A 21,592-nucleotide genomic window follows, 5' to 3' on the forward strand; every position below is an offset into this window, starting at 1 on the left:
GAAGGAGTCTACCCTATGATTACTCTCATGCATACAATAAGGGTGATCACATCCTCGTTAGTGTTCAAGATAATACTCAAAATGCATTTTGTAATCACCTAATGGCCTTTGAAAACCTTGTATTATATATTAAAGATGAGACAAAGCTTGGTGAATCATTGCGAAGCTTCATTATGAGATTCTAGAAGGAGATACACGAGTCTAAAATCAATTATTACTCAGTTCACAATATATAACATAAGGCTAATGAGAATATCCATTTAGACATTCCCTTATACCTAAGCAATTATAAATATTTTTTGAGCTGCTAGAGTTCACTAGTACTAATTTTAACACCAAAGAATACAACAACATAGTCAAAGAAGCCTCAACCATAAACCTTATGGACTTAGCTGACATACATGATCAACATTGAGTTCATAGGCATTATAGGAATCACCACAATCAAGATTGACATCATTTGGGGTCAATGTAGTGTCCCTACAAATGAGGCCACTCAAAATTATAGTATTAAGCACTCTGCAGGTAGAGGTAATACAATAACCCACTCAACCATATTGGCTGGAAGGTATGAAACTTTCCCGCCAATACCCTAATATCACTCCATTTCATGTGTACATGGTTGAACACATTTATATCATTTAAAATAAAAATTTATTCAAGTATGTATGCCCATAAAAGTGAGCACTAACATAAGAGGCACCTCCATGCACTTTTCCTTTTACAAGTACTATGGGCATGCCATAGAAGAATGCTGGAACCTATGAGGTATAGTCAAAGACCTTATTATGTTGGGCAAATGAAAAATGTTTATTCTCATTATCCAAGGTGGGTACCCTGGAAGGCACTCATGGAGGATCAAGAGAATGAGCTTGTTTCTTCCTATGCCATCTACATCACTAGGGTAGTACTAGCCATTCTATGAGAACATAAAGTTGAAATGTCTGATGAGATAATTCTTAAGTCGCCTCACAAAGTATAAGTAAAGTCTGCTACCACATTCCTATTCTCATTAATTTTTTTGATGAGATATTACTTGGATATTAATTCATGAAAATACAAAAAAGTAATATATATAATGAAAAATTTTATTTGTCCCCTAAAAAAGATGAGAGATGAAGTTAATGAAAGTTGGGAAAGAAATATTGTTGAACCTCTTATTGTGAGTGAGCTTCTTAATGAATATCCATGCTAGTTTAGGAAGAGGCAAGGTTTAGGCAACAAGGACAACATTCAGTTAATGTTATGAGTCATGGAGTTAAAAGTAAAGGTAAGAAATTGAAAATGATTTTCAAGAAAAATCCATTGAAAGTTGCAGAACCTTCTTATGTCAATGGGAATCGCAAGAAGGAACATAATAGATCGAAATGTTCTTTCTATCATAGCTATGGGCATTTACAGAAAAATTGCTCAAAATGTAGAGCTTGGTTTGAGAAGAAGGGTAAGTTTTTAGCTTATGCATATTTTGAATCAAATATGATAGAAGTTCATTCTAATACATGGTGGATTGAGTCTGGTTATACTATTCATATTTCAAATTCAATGCAGGGATTCCTTTCAATCCAAAACAAAAGGAAAAATGAGCATTTTATAGTCTTGAGAAATGGAACTCAAGTACTAATTGTTGGTGTTAGAACTTTACATTTGTGTTTAGAATCAGACCACTATTTGAACCTATTTGATAAATTTATTGTTTCTTTTATTTCTAGAAATTTAATTTTCCTATCACTACTTGATTATGATGGTTATGCTTTATATTTTGAACATAGCTTTTGTTTGTTAAGAAATGACTCTTTTATAAGTTTTGGTGTTTTATTTGAGGGGTTATATAGAATTAATCTTAATATTTTTTTTGCTAAAACACTTCTCACCTTGCATCATGATGTTGGAATTAAACATAGTAGTATTAATGAGAATTCTTCTTTCTTGTGGAATAAAAAGTTGGGTCATATATCTAGAGAAAGAATATATAGATTGATAAAAGATGGAATTATTTCAAAATTGATTTTACTGATTTCGATGTATATGTGGATTGTATTAAAGGTAAGCAAACCAAACATACAAAGAAATGTGCTAAAAGAAATTGAGAACTTATGAATATTGCCTATACTGATATTTGTGGAGCTTTCAACTCACTATCATTTAGTGGAGAAAAATACTTTATCACTTTTATCGAAGATTTTTCATGTTATGGTTACATTTGTTTGTTGCATGAAAATTCTCAAGCAATAAATACTTTAAAATAATATACTACTGAAGTTGAGCAACAATTGAATATAAAGGTAAAAATCATTTGATCTGAAAAGGTGGCGAGTAATTTGGAAAGTATGTGGAATAAGATATTGTCCAAGACCATTTGCTAAATTCCTACAAGAACATGGTATTTGTGCACAATACATAATGCTTGGTATGCCATAGTAGAATGGTGTAGCTGAAAGGCTCAATCATACTTTTATAGAAATAGTTATAAGTATATTAGCTAACTCCTCAATACCCATTTTATTGTGGATGTAGCCCCTTAATATAGCAATTTATGTGCTTAACTAGGTTCCTAGTAAGGCATTTCAAAAGACTCCTTTTAAAATGTGGACGAGTAGGAAATCGAGTTTGAGACATTTTCATAGTTGGGGTTGTCCATAGAGGCTAGGATCTATAATTCACAAGAAAATAAATTTGATTATAGAAGTGTAAGCTGGCACTTTATTGATTACCCTATAGATTTTATTTCCCTAACCATAACACGATAATTATTGAAATTGAAAATGCCAATTTTTTTGAGAATGGTGAAACTAGTTAGAGTGATGTATCACAAAATGTGGTCATCGAAGAAGTTTGGGTGCTTATCCCGGTACCCATAACTTCAAAGGAAATTATTGTTTCTCCACTTGTCAAACAATATGATAATATTGAACAACAATCTAGTAATCAATCACTCCATAATAAGAATGCACCAATGAATCAATTGTAGAACAATCACAAGAAATTGCACTAAGGAGATCTCAAAGAGAAAGGAGATCAACTATTTCATATGATTATTTAGTATATCTATAAGAATCTGATTATGATTTATGGACAAGTAAAGATCTAGTTTCCATTTCATAAGCCTTTAAAAGTAGAAATTCTGAAAAGTGGATCAATGTTATAAATAATGAGATGAAATTAATGGAACAAAAAAAAGTTTGGGATGTCATTAATTTGATTAGAGGTTTTAAGGCAATTAAGTGTAAATGGGTATTCAAGACCAAACAATATTGTAATCATAATATTGAACAACATAAAGCTTGACTTATTGCAAAAGGTTTTAGTCAAAAGGGAGGTATTGATTAAAAATAGATGATCTTTCTTGTATCAAAGAATGACTCTCTTATGATCATAATAGCTTTGGCAACTCATTTCAATTTAGAGTTACACCAAATGGATGTGAAAATAGCTTTTCTAAATGGAATTTTAGATGAAAAGTTTAGAAGAATCAACCTGATGGTTTCTTAATTAAGGGAAAGGATCATATGATATGCAAATTAAAGAAGTCACTTTATGGACATAAACAAGCTTCCATACAATGACATCTTAAGTTTAATGATACCATCATGTCCTTTGGATTTAAGAAAAATAATGTTGATCGGTGTTGATACCTAAAGGTTAGTGGAAGTAAATTTATTTACTTGATTATTTATGTTGACGACATATTGCTTGCCAGTAATGATCTTGAATTGATAAAAGAAAATAAGAGATTGTTTTTTATGAACCTTGAAATGACAGATATGGGTGAGTTAACTTTTTTGATAGGAATTGAAATATTTTAAAATTGATCAAGTGGATTGTTAGGGTTATCTCAAAAGGGATATATTGATAAAATTCTTGAGAAATTTCATATGGCTAAATGTGTAACCACTCATGCTTCTATTTGTAAAGGGGACAAGTTCATTGGAAAAGATTGTACACAGAATGCATTAGAAAAATAATAGAATGGAAAATATTCCTTCTACATCTATTGGTTGAACTTGATGTATGCTCAAACTTGTACAAGACTGGACATTATTTTTATAGTTGGAATGCTCAGAAGATGCCAAAGTAATCTAGGACTAGAGCATTAGAAAGCTGCAAATAAAGTTTTAAGATATTTGAAGGGAATAAGACACTATTTGTTTACATAATGAAGGTCCGATCAGTTGGAGGTGGTTGGCTACTCCGACTCAAATTTTGCTGGTTGTGCTGATTGTCGGAAGTCAACTTTAAGTTACTTGTTTCTACTATCTGGAGGAGCAATATCATGGAAAAGTGCCAAGTAGACTATTATAGCATCATCTACTATGGAAGTTGAATTTGTGGAATGCTTTGAGGCCACTATTCATGCTTTATTATTGCAAAATTTTATCTTACAACTTGGAACTGTCGACAATATTGCCATGCTACTGAGAATATATTGTGATAATTCTACAACAATCTTTTTCTCCAAGAACGATCAATATTCCAATGGAGCCCAAATATTTGGCTGTTAAGTATGAAGTTTAGAAACAAACAATGTTCATAGAACATATGAAAATTGAGCTAATGATCGTAGATCCTTTGACTAAAGGTTTGGCACCAAAGATATTTAAGGAACATGTTGATCACATGGGTCTTTGATATAATCTCTGAGGTATAGTTAATGTTCTTTATGTTTGATTTTTCTATAACATCTATATTGATACCACTAATTGTGTTTTTGATATTTTCTGCTTACTATCAATTACATAATAATAAAAAAAAGGTTGATGGTAGGAATCATCTTTGACAAAGACATTATCTGGACATTACAATTAATTCCTATTATGAAGTTATTTGCTAGCATTGTGGTGCATGGAAGGAAAGATGTCACATTATTGATATTTATTGCCATGACTCATCTTGGTTAGTTATTTCATTTGATATTATTGTAATATGACTAAAGTGTGAATAAGCAAATATTATGTATATATTATTTTCACCTTGCCAATCTAAATAAATGTTATTTAAATGGACCAAGTGGAAGAATGTTAGAAAATCCAATATGAAAAGATGTTAATAAATCCCATATGAAGAGATGCATTGTTTGTATTTAATATGAAGAAGTGTGTCTACTTCTATAGGGAGTAAGACAACCGCTTTATATATATATATATATATAGGGATTGCCCTCTCTCAACCTATATTAATTATCAAATTTTCTCATATAATCTGGTGAAGAAAAAAAACAAGGTTAAGTGAGAGAAATAATTTTACAAGATTTTGTTCAAGGAGATTTCATTATGATTTGATGAGCCACCAAAAATTGCCTTCATCAGGCACAAATCTCGAGGCATATCTAAGTTGAAAACTTTCAAAATTAAGTTATGGACTATTCGAACTCCAATTTCACAGACTTAGAGTCAAACTTAAAGTTTAAAAGAGACAAGCCCAACAACACCAAAATAGGTCCAATCTGAGCCCAAATGGGTCCAAATCGTGGGCCTAAATTCAAAGCCTGAATTTTATGGCCAGAGGATATCCAAATATGGCATGCTTATAGTTGAATCATGCAGCTTGGCGAGAGGAATCCAACGAGGCTAAGATTGTTGAATTGAAACATCATTAAGGAACTTAAACACTTGAACAACGCTCTTTAATTGGGGGAATCAATATAGGCCTTTTGATGGAGCACTCCAAACATGCCCAGATCTTATCTATATTTATGAGGCATGCCATTAAAAAAAATCTATAAATAAAGCCCCACTCTCTACATAAGAGGGTGCATTTTGGATGGAGATTAGAGATCGAGAGCTCTTAAGCTTCAAGAGCTTCAGTACCACTGCTGATGAACCACCATCGACTATCACCGGACAACCATCTGGTAGCCGACTACTACCAAAATTCCACCCAGCTTCTGAAAATTACCAACAACCACCTAACTTTCACCTGATCATTGTCAAACCATCATTCGACTAATGACTTCCACTTAACTTTTACTTGGTCGTTGGTCGCTGTCGGACTTTCACCCGACCATCGTCAAATCACCGCTCAGTTGTCGACCACTATCAGATAACTATCCAGTCATGGACCTCCACTAGACTTCTTCTTTATTGTTGTAGAAACACTGCCTAGCCACCAAACACTGTTAGATTACCTCCAGTATATCGTACAATGTTGGACTTCCACCTTACTACGGACCATAGTCAGAATTTTGCTCAACCATCGTCAGACCGTTGTCCGGCCGCTGACCTCCACCATCTATATACTATAATCACTCAGACCAGTGTCATCCATCGACTATAATAGTTCCAACCATTGTTGTCTGCTGACTACAGTCCCTTCAACCTCCCGTTGCGCGCTGACTACAGTCCCTCTAACCACCATTGCCCATCGAGTAAGGTCCCTTTGACCACCATCGCCCCTCAAATATCATCCCTTTAACTTATGTCGCCCATTGACTACGATCCCACCAACCCTCGTCTCTCACCGACTAAGGTCCCTTTGATCTCCGTCATCTTTCCAACCAAATGAACATGCCAAAGTTCTTTTAAGAATGACTCCCTTATCATTGGATTCTTCCAATATCATCCAAAGCCTTTCCCCGAGGAAATGTATCATTTATAATAGACTACAAAAATCAGCATAATCATTTTAACTAGGCTAGCCCCATGGTTTTTCCCCTTTTTAGGGTTTTTACCTAAAAATCTTGGTGTCTTTTATGACTCTTACTCCCCTCTCTTTATCTATACATTTGTTGGATCTTCGTTCAAAGCTAAGACATTAAACTCTTTATCTCTCTACATTCATGAATGTTCTAGTCCGCCACATGGCTGATTTTGGTATATCTTATATAAATGTTTATTTTCACATAAAGAGAATTATGTGATTTTTCATGATAGTTGAAGATCTAATTTTCTAATGTATAATTTTAACATTAATAAGTAAATACAAGGATGGTATCATTTTATGCTTTGATCTCTTTATAAGTCAAAATGTAGTAGATCCAGATTGGCAACCATTTTCTTAAAGACTGCAAAATTCTTAGTAGATGAAGTCAAGAAGAAAACACACAAAAAATATATAAATGCAAATAGTAGACATTCCTGCACATATATATAGTTCTTCTTTTCATTTTTGTTGTTGTAAATTAATATAGCCTTTTATAAAGTGGAATGACATTTCTTTTTTGATATTTACTATGTTATTCAATTTATACATTGTTGAATAAAAATGGCAAGTAGCAACTCAATTGTGTAACATAAATAAACCGAATGCCTCAAATTACTAATCAAAATAAATTTTATAATTGAATTTAAGATGTAGTTTAACTTGTTAATTATATAGTTAATAATAATTTAATGTCCAAGTATGATATAGTATATAAATATAAAAAACAAATTAAGAGAGAGAAAGAGAACAAAGCTGAAGAAAACTATAGCTAGAAAGAGAAGCTTAGGGAATTTATCTATAGTAAAGTTCCTACCCCCTCCCCATCCCCCAAAAAAGGTGCTTTCAACTATTTATTTGTAATGTTTTGGGTGCTACATTACTACTTGCATTCATCATAATTGTGTCCAATTTAATTTTACTAAAATTCTCATAAATATGAAAATTTGTCAGAGTACGATAAATCACATAGCATAAAGATACAACAATTTTTGTTATTTTTCTTGGAGCCTCACAATTTTTTTCTTGATTGTTTGTTGAAGAATGGAGTAATGGAAGACATCATAATGTGCAACATAGGGTATTATCCAAGAAAGCAGAGCCACGAATCACTGTTGCCCTATTTATACTTGCACCTAATGACAACTAGGTTGAGCCTCAAGCTGAATTAGTTGATTTTGAGCTCCCAAAGCTCTATGAAAGTTTTGACTACATGGAATATAGAAAGATTCGAAGCTCAACTATAACAATAGCAAGTGAAGTCCTGCTAAAATGGGCTATAGACGAAGATACAAAAATGGCTTAATATATGTTGGCCCCATGAATTTACATGTAATAAAATGATTAATAATCAATAATAGAGGTTGCATCCTATAGTTATTTGCTAAATGGAAAAGATTCAAATGCTAATGAAGAGTTATATGAAGGTTGAATGGTTTAAATTAGAACCTTGCTGTAAGTTGAGCATTATTCTTAACATCATCAGCCTGATATAAAAAAAAAAATCACATATAAAACAATATTATCCTACTCTTATCATCATTGCATTCCTCACCTTTCTTTGTCTTACACTCCCATTGATTTCACCACTTGAAGCATCTTAATGTTTTGATTCTTTAGGCATGGAGCACATAATCTCCTCCATCTTATCTTTTTATGATAAATTACCCTTTAAATTAATTTTACATAGATATATTTAATGTGAATTGGATCCAACTTTATTCAATATTTTCAATTCTATCAACAAAAGCTATATATGTGGACTTCTATTAGCCTCCCATACTTTCCACCTATGTTTTTTAGTTAAACTCTAGCAGAGGAGGCCATCCTATACAATGTTCTGCATCTGTGATAGCCTATATCCATTGGCATTAACAATTATATTCATGTCGGCCTTCTTTCACTATTAGAAATTATAGAAATAACAAAGGACATTATAGACAAACATTTTAATCTAAAACATTGATGATCACTAATGTGTTACCATTTATAATTTTATCCTGGTATAAATGGATTATTTGTAAGTGTATTTATTAATAATTACTTATGACTAATGAATAATCTATTAATTTTATTTAAAGAAAATAAATTATCATTAATATAAATGATAATTATAAAATATGGACACAATCAGTTAATTCAAAATAAGACAAAGACATGGAAAGAAAAGCCTTGTTATACAACATTTCTCATTCTTATACTTCGTTAAATAAGAGAGGTTTAAAAATGGTATAATATAAAGAAGGCACATAACCAATATTTTTTCTTTTATTTCTTTTATCATTGCAATGTTGTGTACACAAGTTAGAATACTCCATTGTAGTATTATTATCAATTTTCATAAATGAGTTTATTGATGCTATTTGTCGCCAATCATATGATGATAAATCCTATTGAGGCCCAACAAAATATATAAAGAAGATAGGGTAAGAATAAGCTTGATTCTTCTATGTGTGTCATCAATCCAACTAGAAAAGGTGTTATTAGATGTCTCTCAACTTTTTTGAAGGGGTGAGTGAGGTTAGAAAATAACTTCTAGAGTTATATTATCATCAGGAGAAAGATTAACAACAACAACAGGCAATATAGAGTCAACATGAACCATATGAGAAATTGAATTTACCCTAGCTACTAGAGGTGTCAATTTCGAGTCACGGGTCAGGTTCGGTTCCAGTCAGAACTGACCTGGGTTCAAACGGGTCGACCCTAACCCGACCCGGTTAGGTAAACGGGTTAGAAATGTGAATCCGAACCCAAACCCGACCCGGCGGGTTGACCCGACATGACCCGGGAAAGCTGGTTGCACAGGGCGAGTGGACGGGGCGGGCGGGTCGCGCGGGTGCGGTGTGTTGTCGTACAGGGGCGGGGCGAGTGCGGGGGCGGGGTGCGAACCCATCGGGTCAACCCGAACCCGACCCATTTTTTCAAACGGGTCGAATCCGGGAACTCGAGCCCGACCCATTTTGGAAACGGGTCGGGTCTAACCCGAAAATTTCGGATCGGGTTCGGGTCGGATTTCGTGTCGTGTCAAATATTGACACCCCTACTAGCTACTTGGATCAAATTTTGGAGTTTACAATCTTATTGAAGAGTCTGAATGAGTAAATTGGGATCATTATAGGTATTGTGCACTTCATATTTCTGAATAACTGATCGATTAATAATTAATAAGGATGAGGTTAAGGGTGCCACAATATTAAGTTAAAGCTAGAGAAGTATTTATCTTAAGGAAACATCATCAAGGATATTATTATCACAACCTGACCCAATATAGGCCATTACACCGTGATGTGTCATGTTGTGTTAAGGTTATAACAGTGGACGTATAGTTTCCCAAAATCTTATTTGGAAGATTTCTTTTCATGCTTTACTCTAATTTTCAATGCAACACACAGAGCTATTCCATAAACATCCAATATACTTAGAGATGTAAATATAAATTCATTAAACTATTTTAACATAAACATGTATAATAATTGTGATTTTATTTCTATTTCATGAAAAAACTATTATACTTATGACTATTAACATAACGTACACATAACACATGTATATGCTAAACATACCTAGCCTTGAAGTTCAACCTGATTAATAGCCTCTAGTAACCTAATCTACTCAACATGAGCTTTACTCTTTCCTAAAAATATTTATAAATGCAAAGAATAAGCAATAACAACTAGGTCATCTAAAACATCCTATTATAGAGTTCAATGCAATTATATAAGAAATATCTTTTATATAAATATACAATACATGAACAAGAGATTACATTTGAAAGTGGATTATCCTAACATTTGCATTATAGTGTATTTTACAACTTCATATTAACATTTAAATAGATGTTACAGATACAAAATATAAAATAGTAAAAAAGGTATCACTTGAATAGTAATTTAAAATAGAGATAATATTTCACATTATTGCATAAACATAGTTATATAACATAAACATTTACTTAATATGATATCAAAACATAAATAGAATCATATACAACATAACATAAAGTATCATATAATCTAATGATCATATATTTTTATGCCAACTTATACCTTTATTTCCACATATACCTCCATTTGATCGTCACATATCTATTCAAGTTAGATGGAGGAATTACATACATCAAGAATCCCTTATAACTTCACTTTTATTTATACCTCCACTTGATCGTCACACATCTATTCAAGACGGATGGAGAAATACATGAACATATAGATACATATACATGAACATAAGAGCTCTTCTAATTTCACTTGTATTACACATGAATATTCACCACATTCTTCATATTCCTCACCATTCTCCCCTTTTCAGCACACATTTCATCCACATAAACATGAAAATAATAGTATTTTCAGTATAAATCAGTAATACACAAACATTAATATTTTCAACATTTAAAGACAACAACACCAACTTTTTAAATATAAGAAAATAGTAGCTTCAATGATTTCAACACAAATAGCTTAAAATCATTAATTTGTATCTTGTTAGGACCATGCATGGTTAGAGTAAGAGCATGAAAGCATCTGTAGTGCAAACTTATAACCATGTAATAGAAACAAGTTATTAACAATAATGAAAATATGTACCACTTAATTTAACATTTAGCCTTCATCTGGGATAGCTTTCATACTGCTTTTTAAAATAATTTTTGGTACAAAAATTTCAAATTCAAGAAATTTTTGTACTAGAAAGTTGTTTTAGAAAGCAAGAAGAAAGCCATCTCAAACGAAGCCTTATTTGGCACTTGAAATAATTCTGGACAGCAACTTCGCAGACCTGGACAGCAGTTCCAGCACTTGGAAACTTCAAAGAAATAGAAGATATGAAGCTTCGGCGGCGGTTTGGGTGCTAGAGAGGAAGTGGACGGCAACCAAGAACCTTCTTGGTGTTGTGGGCAGCAATCTGAACCTTCAAGGCAGCACACGAAGATTCCCCGACCGGCTGAACAGCAGGAAGAGAAGCAGAATTCCCTGACCGCATGTATGTTTGCACCCGGGTCAGTTCGGGTTCGACCCGAACCCGACCCGTGACCCGAAATTGACACCCCTAAAAATATGTACCACCTAATTTAACATTTAGCCTTCATTTGGGATAGCTTTTTTACTGCTTTTCAAAACGATTTTTGGTACAAAAATTTCAAATTCAAGAAATTTTTGTACTACAAAGTTGTTTTAGAAAGCAAGAAGAAAGCCATCTCAAACGAAGCCTTAGTCCATTTTCTTACAACAATTGAGTCATAAGGGAAAAAGTTGCATTTAAAAGAAATTAATTGTACCATAACATTTGTAAAATAAATAAAATTCTTATACCTTATAAACAATTTTTTCAATTGGTGTTAACTGTATTAATTACTACTATTATTTTTTTTAAATGTGATTAAACAATATCTTTAAGTTACAACACTTCCTTACCACAAGACATTTTTTTAATAAATTATGATTAACTAAAAATTATTTTATCTAAAGAAAATTATCGAGCCTTTAAAAAAACATTGGAATTTAAAATTTAAAGTAAGGCTAAAAATGATATTTATTGTAATTATTATACCCCAAAATTGGAAAAAATAGTTATTAACTATAATTATTAATTTATGATAATAATTAATAATTACTAATTGTTACGATGATATTAGTTCTATGAAAAATAAGACTTGGAACATGTTTACTTTTCTTTGCTATTTTAAACTTGTATCATGTTTTTATACTATGAGTAATTATTCTCTGCGGACGCCGAATGCCGTCCAGAGCCCAATAAAAATGTGCCACGTCACTCGGTACTATTCGGTACCGCAGCTCGATACTGCTCGGTACCTGCAGGTGTTGTGGCGCATTTTCATTGGCTCCGAAGTACGGTGTCCGCACATAATAATTTTTCATAGATGTAGAAATCCAACATTTGGTGAGAATACAATAAAGATAACATCTTCTAATATTGATGCCTTAATCATGTTTTTATATTATAATGTGAAGTATAATATTGATGCCTTTATGAAAGTGTATGACGTACAAATAGATAAAGAAAGGAGGCTATCATTAACTCGCTGAATTTTAATGTTTCAGTTTAACATCTAATGCTCTGAGCATCTTTGAAAGCATCAACAAAAAGATCAAATGTAGAAGAATAATAAATAATTTTATATAATGATTTTCTTCTAGCATTCAATGTTTTCTAATTATTTCCAACTAAATTATAAAATGTAACAAATTTTACCATTTTTACCAATATATTTTCTATCTACAACTAATTAAATGAGTCACTACAACTAATTAAATGAGTCATTGGAGTATTGTGCTTTCTCACTTTATGCTTGTTTTTTGAAATCATAATACATGTTTAATATTTCTTCGTAATGATAGGAGAGTCAATATTTGACATGACTTGAAAATTCAACTCGAACACGACCTAATTTCAAAACAGAATGCCCGCGCTTGCCAGCACGAGCTGCCACCAGCGCGCGACCGAGGCTGCCCGCGCCTGCTTGCGCTACCCGCGTGCTCCCGCTGCTGCCCGCTCGCGTGTGTGCCCCCAACAGCCCGCCGCCCACAGTCCTGCCCGCTCGCCGCCCTCCGGTCGCCGCCTACAGCCTGCCGTTTCGTCGTCCCACCATCGCTAGAAGCTCAACCTTGTCGGGTCGGATCAACCCGGCAACCCGACGGGTCTAGTCCGGGTCTGAATTTCCGACTCTTTTAGATACCCGGGTCGGGTTAGGGTCGACCCTTTTGAACCTGAGTCAATTCCAAGTTCGACCCGAACCCGACCCGAAAATCGATTTTGACACCCTATGTAATGATATGGAGTAATGGAAGACTTCATAATGTAAAGCGCAACATGTTATGCAAAAAAAAAAAAAAAAAAGGCTCAATGAATGACTATAGCTTTAATTTTGCTTGTTCTTAACATGGTTGAGTGTCAGGTTGAACTGATTGACTATGAGTATTAGCAACCCTATAGAACTTTTGGCAGTATAAAGAGTATGAAAATACTACATGAATTTCATTTATTTGTGGTATGGCTTATAAGCAGGGGTCAAGCCGATTGAAAACTCATAATATTGATTCCCTTGCATGCCCAAACTTCTCATTTATTTCTTTACCATTTCTTTCCTAGGTTTTTGATAGAGTTACAAAATCTCATGATGAGGAAAGCCGTCGGAAAATTCGCTGGAAATTCCGTCGGTAATGGACAATTTTCCTGTAGTATCATGATGAGGAGTGCTCCATCCAACGATTACAAGTAATCACCGTAGGTCTCGCCCTATGGCTTTTTTTATTCCTTCTTAATCGGTAAATCCTCCATGTTTCCACTTCATTATCATTAGGGCCAGATCTAGCCTCCCTTGGTTATCCCCATATGACTAACCCTATCATTATTAACAAAACCATGAATGTGAGAATATACTTCCTCAAACTTTATGGCTGCCTGATGTAGATTGGATCGTTGGAAGAAGAGGATGCTTGAACGATTTTTCAAGAACAAGAGATCAAACCAAGCACTAAGCTTCAATTCATATAATATTCACCATTCCTTTATTCATCTTTTACAATCTTTATATAATAAGCAAGTAGAAACCTAGAGAAACCTAGAAGATTCTAGAAAAATATGCAACAACTTGTAACAAACTAAATTAGATAGTCTAATTAGTTTATTCATCTCACCAATAGGGAAAATAAATCATAAAAGAACAATGTAGATGTTGCTTCTGATCTTTGTTAGTAATAACTAATAACTCATTCTATGATTCACCCATTTTCTATTTTTAGGTTCCCAAGCAAAAAAGTTATAATATCTCTTGTGAAATCTTATATTATATGATTATATTTATTTAAAGTCAAAATGTTAATTTCTCACTTTCCTACATTAAATATTTTATCATAAACTAATTCTAATTTGATGTTTTATGAAATCTATATATTTTTAAATATATTCACATCTAAGTATTAATATTACAATTTTAATGAGTATTATAAATGATGAGAACAAAATAATAAATATGAATAAAATTATTCTTTATGTAAATTAAACTATGGTGATATGCAATATATGTAATGAAAAATATAAATTGTTTAAATAATATTATCATGTAAGTATCATTGAGAAAATCTAATTACAAGTTACCAGCTAACAAACATTTGGAAGCATTTGAAAGGAAAATTTGAGGTAAATGAGGAGAAAAAAAATATATAATGGGGAAAAAAAAAAAAAAAAAAAAAAAAAAAAAAAAAAAAAAAATGGAAGCACATTACATGGGCCCACACTATGGAAGAAATCCTCTCAAATGCTTCTAATAATGGCAAGTTTGTGATTTACATAATTATAATTTTTTTATATATTTATGTATCTAATATATAAATTCTTATATTAATTTATATATTAATTTTTTTAATCTAAACTCAGAAGAAGTTCATATTATCATTAATTTTTTATATGTTATTTGAATGGCATGTTTGTAAATAAAAATTTAGGCATTCAATTTATAAATATATAAAAATTTTATGATGTGTACATAAATCCTCATTTAATTTTTCCATGATCTACTTTGGAATTTAATAAGCTTTTAATATTACAATGAGAAGTTTGAAGAGCAAGTGCAACAAAAATATATAAACCAATTGGCGGGGCTAATAATAATTCAATAAATATAACCTCATCCAAAAAGATCATTATCCAATAGTTTGAAGTGGACAAATGGATAATGAAAACTCTAATATTTTTTTGACCACAAGGAAATTAATATTCACCAAACTTACAATGTTTTCATTTAAAACCGAAAGCCTTGAACTTCATTGGGGGCAATAAGAACAAAAAAAAAAGAGAAGAAGAAGAAGAAGGGCAAAAGATAGGTAATAATGGCAGTGGAGGAAATAATAGTTCCAATAATCGACTTGGCAAATTTTGAAGCTGAGAAGGAGAAGCTCATGGAGGCAGTGTCAGGCTTGGGTTTCTTCCGAGTGATCAACCACGGAATACTTGAGGAAATTGTGGTGGATATGAAGGCTCTTGTGAGATATTTATTTGAACTCCCATATAAGATGAAGCAGCGCAACATCGACATCTTTCCCAATAGCGGCTACGTAGAGCCCAGTCGATTTAACCATCTATATGAGGGATTAGGCATATATGATGCTAGCTCACCGTTTGACATCCAGGCCTTCTGCTCCCTCTTAGACCTCTCATCCCATGACAAGTCTCTCTCTCTCTCTCTCTCTCTCTCTCTCTCTCTCTCTCTCTCTCTCTCTCTCCTTGCAGTAACCTAAAACATAAACTCACACTCACATCATGTATGCAAGTTTCTAAATCAAGATCTCTTAATTGGTAGCCAAAGCTCTCATCTGAAAGATCAAGATGAGTTGCTTTAATTTTTAAAAATAAAATTTATAACATAATTGAGATATGAAAGACATAAATTTTAGAAAATGTGACAATCATAATTAAAGATAAGAAAATATACTTTTAGTTGATTTAAGAATTGTAATAATGAATGAAATATATTATGTTTATTTAATTCATTTTATAATGAAATAATTGCTAAACAAAATATTTATTCTAACAAGAAGGCTATCGAAGTATGATTGAAAAAAGAAAATGTTGAATGGAGTAAAAATTTTGAAACTTTACTTCATTTTTTATTATTTATTATAACATATTATCCCTTTCATAGCTCTATTAACAACATCTCTTCTAATTAATTACAGAGAAACTTTGGGTACATATGCTACTAAGCTTCATGATCTCATCGTGGATTTGGCATCCAAAGTAGCCGAAGGTTTAGGAATCATTGAGTTTTCATTTCAAGAATGGCCTTGCCATTTAAGGATGAATCGATGCCTTTTCACAAAGGAAACTATGCTTGGCACTTGTGGTGTGAATACTCATTCAGACACTAGCTTCATTACTATTCTTCTTGAAGATGATTCTCATAAAGGACTTGAAATTTTGGACTCATTTGGAAACTTTGTTGCCATCAATCCTGTACCAGGGACATTTCTCGTTAATATCGGTGATATCGGAATGGTACGTCTTTATGATATATTTTATTTTAAAGAAAATATATATCAGGAGCTTGATGCTTGAATAAACTCATAATTGATTTCTTATAACAAAATCTTAAGAGTTCCATAAATTTTGTCTTGAATGCATGTGGAAGGTATGGAGCAATGGAAAACTTCATAATGTGAAGCATAGAGTGATATGCAAGAAATCAAAACCACGGATCAGTATCGCTCTATTTATGCAAGGACCAAAGGATAACAAGATTGAGCCACGAGCTGAGTTGATTGATTCAGAACACCCACAACTCTACCGAAGTTTTGACTATCTAGAGTATAGAAAGCTTCGGGGGTTAACTGCAACAATGGTTGACGACGTCCTTCATAATTGGGTTATAGCTGAACCTGCAATAATGCCTTGATATGTCTTGACAACTTAATTTAGCATGTAATAAAATGATTAATAATCAACATTTGTGTCACTAGTTTGGTGCATAAATAGTCCAAATATACTATATGATGCTTTGCATCTAGTATGACAATATGATGCTTTGCATCTAGTATGACACATAGTCTTTTCCCATGCATCTTAAACCCTAACGGTCTCTTCAAAGAACCAAGTAGAAGTGATCCTAGAATAAATAAATATCGCTTAATTAATATATTAAACTAATATATAATTTATTATTAAATGAAAAAAATATAACTTAGGCTAATCTTAAAGCACTCACGAAGTGTTGTGTGGATGGTAGGAAGGACATGATCCTCAGAAGAAAAGGTTGAAAATAGGATTTTTAAGATCTTTGGCAAACTTCCATATATTTATGGTTCATAAATATGTTAGTTAAAAGTTGAAATTATTTACAATATTATGTTGGAATAAGTAATAATAAAAATAAGCACTCATTATCATCTATAAATGACCTCCCTAACATTTTGTCACAATATGTCTGATAGTTTGAGGCTAAAACAAGACGCTACATGAAATTCAATTTTTTAATTCCGACAAAAATATACGCCGGAAAAATTCGCTGGAAATCTGCATTACCGTCAGATTGAAATCTGACAATAAAATGGGTGTCAGAAACAAATTTTCAACAGAATAATTCTGTAAAAAATTATTCTAGCATATTTCCGACTGATTTTTGGTGGATTATAGGATGAAAAAATGACCCTTTTTGGAGGGTATACCGATGTAGATTTCAGTCAAAAATTCAAGCGGATTACTAGCGAAAAATACGCATAAATTTTTGGAGGAAACTTTTTGTAGTTTTTTCTCGGGAAATTCCGACATATTTTTTCGCCTATAATTTGCTTGAATTTTTAGCGAAAATTTTCGCCAAAATTCATGTATTATACTCCTCATATCAACCTTTTCGGTGGAAAATCCAACGGAAATCCACCGAAAACTTACAACCCAACTAAAGAAAATACCCTCTCATGTCAATTATTTTTACAAAACAAAGTAATACTAATAGCAAATAGGTGGAACAAAAATGTTTTTAAAAATATTTTTTCTAATATTATTGAAGCGGAGAGGAAAGTTTCTGAGTTGGATATCATTTATTTGGAGAATCCAAATTCTGATAATCTGAATTGTCTTAACCAAGCTAAGGAGATTCTTTTTCACTTGCAACTTCAAGAAGAATCTTTCTGGAGGCAAAAGGCTAATGCTAAACTTTGAAAGCGAGTAACTTGGACAAGGCTTTGTGAACGAGAGTGATCTATTTGGTGTGTCCTCGGAGAGTGCTAGCAAGTCTTTGTGTGAAGTTCTCAATCTGTTAAGTGTGGGGGTGAGTCCCTTCGGTTCTGATAACCACAACTGAGAGTTGCAAAGTATAGAGGATTCTACTCTTGCCTTTTCAGTCTAAGTAAAGGCATGAAGCTTTGGGAGGTTGATCCTTGTTGAGGAGCCAAGTCCTTAAGAGATTGGTTGAATTTGTGCAAGTTACTTATAGCTCTTTTTGAAGGCTTCTTTGAAATTAAGAGTACAAGCCTCCTCAAGATTACTAATTAATGTTCCATTAGATTTAGGTTTAAGGTAATATTCTATTTATATAGTAAGTCCCTAACGTAGAATTAAGTTTTAGGCCTATATCCTTATCGAGATGTTATAAGTCCTCTATGATTTCTTAATGTGTTATAATCATTTTTTATCTGATTGATATGTTTTAGCTCTTTATGATTTCCTTTTTCTCGCATTAGTCTAGCATCTCAATCTAATAAGTCAGGCAAATAATTTGACAAGTTAGGCTAGTTTTCTGACACTAATAAACAAAATAATTTTGTTAGCTCAAGATATTTTGTTGATTACATAGGTTCATTTGGCCTCCTATATATTATCAACAAACTTTAATTAAATCAACTAATTATAACTTAATCAATCAACTATAATTTATCCAATCAATTATGCATGTTTGGCCCAATATAATTGATCAATTAAAATTCTAGCAGTCCAATTCCTATCAGATTAGCTAACTCTGCTTAGTCTGCCCAACCTATTTGGTAAACATGGTGAAGTCAAGACCAGTCTCATCTAATTGCTTATGCCCAATAATCCATCAAAACCCCAAGAAAATTTTTAGTACTAAAGAATTATGTCTTAAACATTATTGTACTCTCACTCCATTTAGGCCTGTATATATATGATGCCTTATCCAGCTTTCTATTATCTTCTTTATGAAAACAATTCAAAATCTTGACACCTTAGAGAAAAATGATCTAATTCCATTTACTCTCTAGCTTTTTGGTTCAAGATCTAATTCCATTTACTCTCCTTAAAGTAATTTTGTGATATCTTTGGAGACTTTTATTTTATGCTTTGTGTTCTTTTTGTCGCTAACTTTTAAAATGATCTATTAATTTTTATGTGATTTTTTAGCTATTTAGACATTTTAGTTATATGTAGAAAGCTAGCCATCATATCTTCATTTTTTTAATGCATTTTATTGTGGATAAGTTAGAGTTTCTAACATGTCTTACTTCATATGAAGTTGTTTTATATTCTTCAAGAAAAAAAAAAATATATTGATTTTGTTATCATGTACTCATGAAGAAGATTAAGGCTTCATTTGAAATAGCTTTCTTGCTGCTTCTTAAAGCAGTTTTCTAGTACAAAAATTAATTGTTAAAAAAAAATTGTATTAGAAAGCTTTTTTCGAAAGTAGTAAGAAAGTTATTCCAAATGAAGCCTAAATACAATTTTTAAGTATTGGTTGAGAATTTTAATAGAATGTATAATAATCATGAAATTTATAACTCGAACAAATGACTTCAGTGATACAACTCTGTACTTTAACCAATGAGCCAATTCTTCTTTCACAACTATTGATAGTTTAGAAATCAAATCAATATTATAAATTTCTCTCACTTTATTATGAATATTGTTGTCCTAATTTACTATACTCTAAAAAAAAAGTATATAGTGATCTTCACAGTCTCTCATTGTGTAAAAAAATTATATTATTCTCATGATTTCAATTATGAATAGCTCTTAACCACCCTATTAATATCCCCATAAGCCTTCACTACAACCAATTACTACCCCCTTAGCCTTCCACAAGCTATCTAGACTATATTATAGTCAACCTAATTGAACCAACATGTAGAAAAGAGCCTATCAAGTACCAAAAAAGAAAAAGAAAAAAAAACCCTAATGTTAATTTGTTTAGAGAAGGATTAATAAAATAGACATCATAGCCCCTACATTTACATAAATTCAATTTCCATATATAGATCATAGATATTTGAAGTAATTAAGAAAAAAGAAAAGAAGCTTCCACAAATACGTAAATAAGAAGCATCCAACCTACTATAAAAATTTATAATATGCCAAAATTTTTTTAAAAAAAATTACGTAAAATGCAATAGGGTGAGATTCGAAATTCTTAAATTTACAGTTAGATTAGTACTACTATAAATAACATCTTGAATTGCACTAATCTCAAATTAAAGCCTTAAAATTATGCTAAGATTAGTACTACACCTAATATCTTGAATTGCACTAATCTCTATGTAAATCCAATGATTTGAAAGCCCATCTTAATCTGTTTTATGTAAGAATATTCTAACATAATTTTTTCCCATAAAATTAAAATTGATTTTAGACTTATAATTTTTATAAGGTTTTGTTTGGGATGACTTTTTTACTATTTTTTAAACAACTTTTGTATAAAAAAATTATTCTAAAAAAGTTGCTTCAAAAAATAGTAAAAAATTTTCTAAAATGAAGCCTAAATTACCCTATAATTATGTGTTTTTTTTAATCTCCTAACCAACATCAAGCAAATCTTGCATTAGGGGTGTCAATATTTGACAAGACCCAAAAATCCGACTCAAATCCGACCCGAAAATTTCGTGTTAGGGTCAACCCGAACCCGAAACGGGTCGGGTTCGGATTCAACATTTCGACCCGTTTCAATAATTGGGTCGGGTTCGGGTTAACCTTTTGACCTGAAATTGACCCGAAAGTGACCCGATTTTGACCCGAAAAACCCAATTTTGATCTGGCAACCCAAGATAGACCCAATTTTGACCCGGTTTTGACCATAAAAAGAGGAGATTGACCCATTTTTTACCCGAAAATTAATAATTTTTTGTTGAAAATGGGTCATTCGTGTCGGATCGGGTTGACCCGGCCCTGAAGCGGGACGGGTTCGGGTCCAGGAAATCGATCCGTTTTTAAAAACGGGTCGGGTTCGGGTCCAGGAAACCGATCAGTTTCGGAATCGACTCGAACCCGACCCGTGCCCGAAATTGACACCCCTATCTTGCATGCATCCCTTCAATATGCCGAATCTTAGGCTCAGCCAATCTCACCCGTCCATCCAACCTACTTTTTCCGCACGGCAATCTAAGACGGTTTGGACGACGACGATTAAACCGTACCTCTGAATCCTCATCGGCAAAAATGCCGTGCCCCGCCGAGAATCACCCTTGTACAACAAAATCATTAAATAAGTCTACAGAGT

The 21,592-nt window shown here is 32.5% G+C and overlaps 1 protein-coding gene across 1 annotated transcript; it reads left to right on the forward strand.

Moving 5' to 3' along the window:
* The first annotated feature begins 15,482 nt into the window (after window positions 1–15,482).
* Window positions 15,483–17,044, forward strand: LOC110095228 (2-oxoglutarate-dependent dioxygenase DAO-like). The gene is made up of 3 exons (XM_020820673.2): window positions 15,483–15,820; window positions 16,329–16,647; window positions 16,781–17,044. The coding sequence occupies exons 1-3, from the start codon at window positions 15,483–15,485 to the stop codon at window positions 17,042–17,044; spliced, it is 921 nt and encodes a 306-aa protein (XP_020676332.1).
* Window positions 17,045–21,592: the final 4,548 nt, after the last annotated feature.

This window comes from Dendrobium catenatum, unplaced genomic scaffold, assembly GCF_001605985.2.
Source record: "Dendrobium catenatum unplaced genomic scaffold, ASM160598v2 fragScaff_scaffold_1468, whole genome shotgun sequence".
Classification (NCBI taxonomy): domain Eukaryota; kingdom Viridiplantae; phylum Streptophyta; class Magnoliopsida; order Asparagales; family Orchidaceae; genus Dendrobium; species Dendrobium catenatum.

Excerpts from the sequence above, each read along its gene's own strand:
- LOC110095228 (XM_020820673.2), top strand. The coding sequence starts at position 15,483 with ATGGCAGTGGAGGAAATAATAGTTCCAATAATCGACTTGGCAAATTTT. Across the intron at positions 15,821-16,328 it reads GACCTCTCATCCCATGACAA|AGAAACTTTGGGTACATATG; the intron begins GTCTCTCTCTCT and ends AATTAATTACAG. Across the intron at positions 16,648-16,780 it reads ATATCGGTGATATCGGAATG|GTATGGAGCAATGGAAAACT; the intron begins GTACGTCTTTAT and ends TGCATGTGGAAG.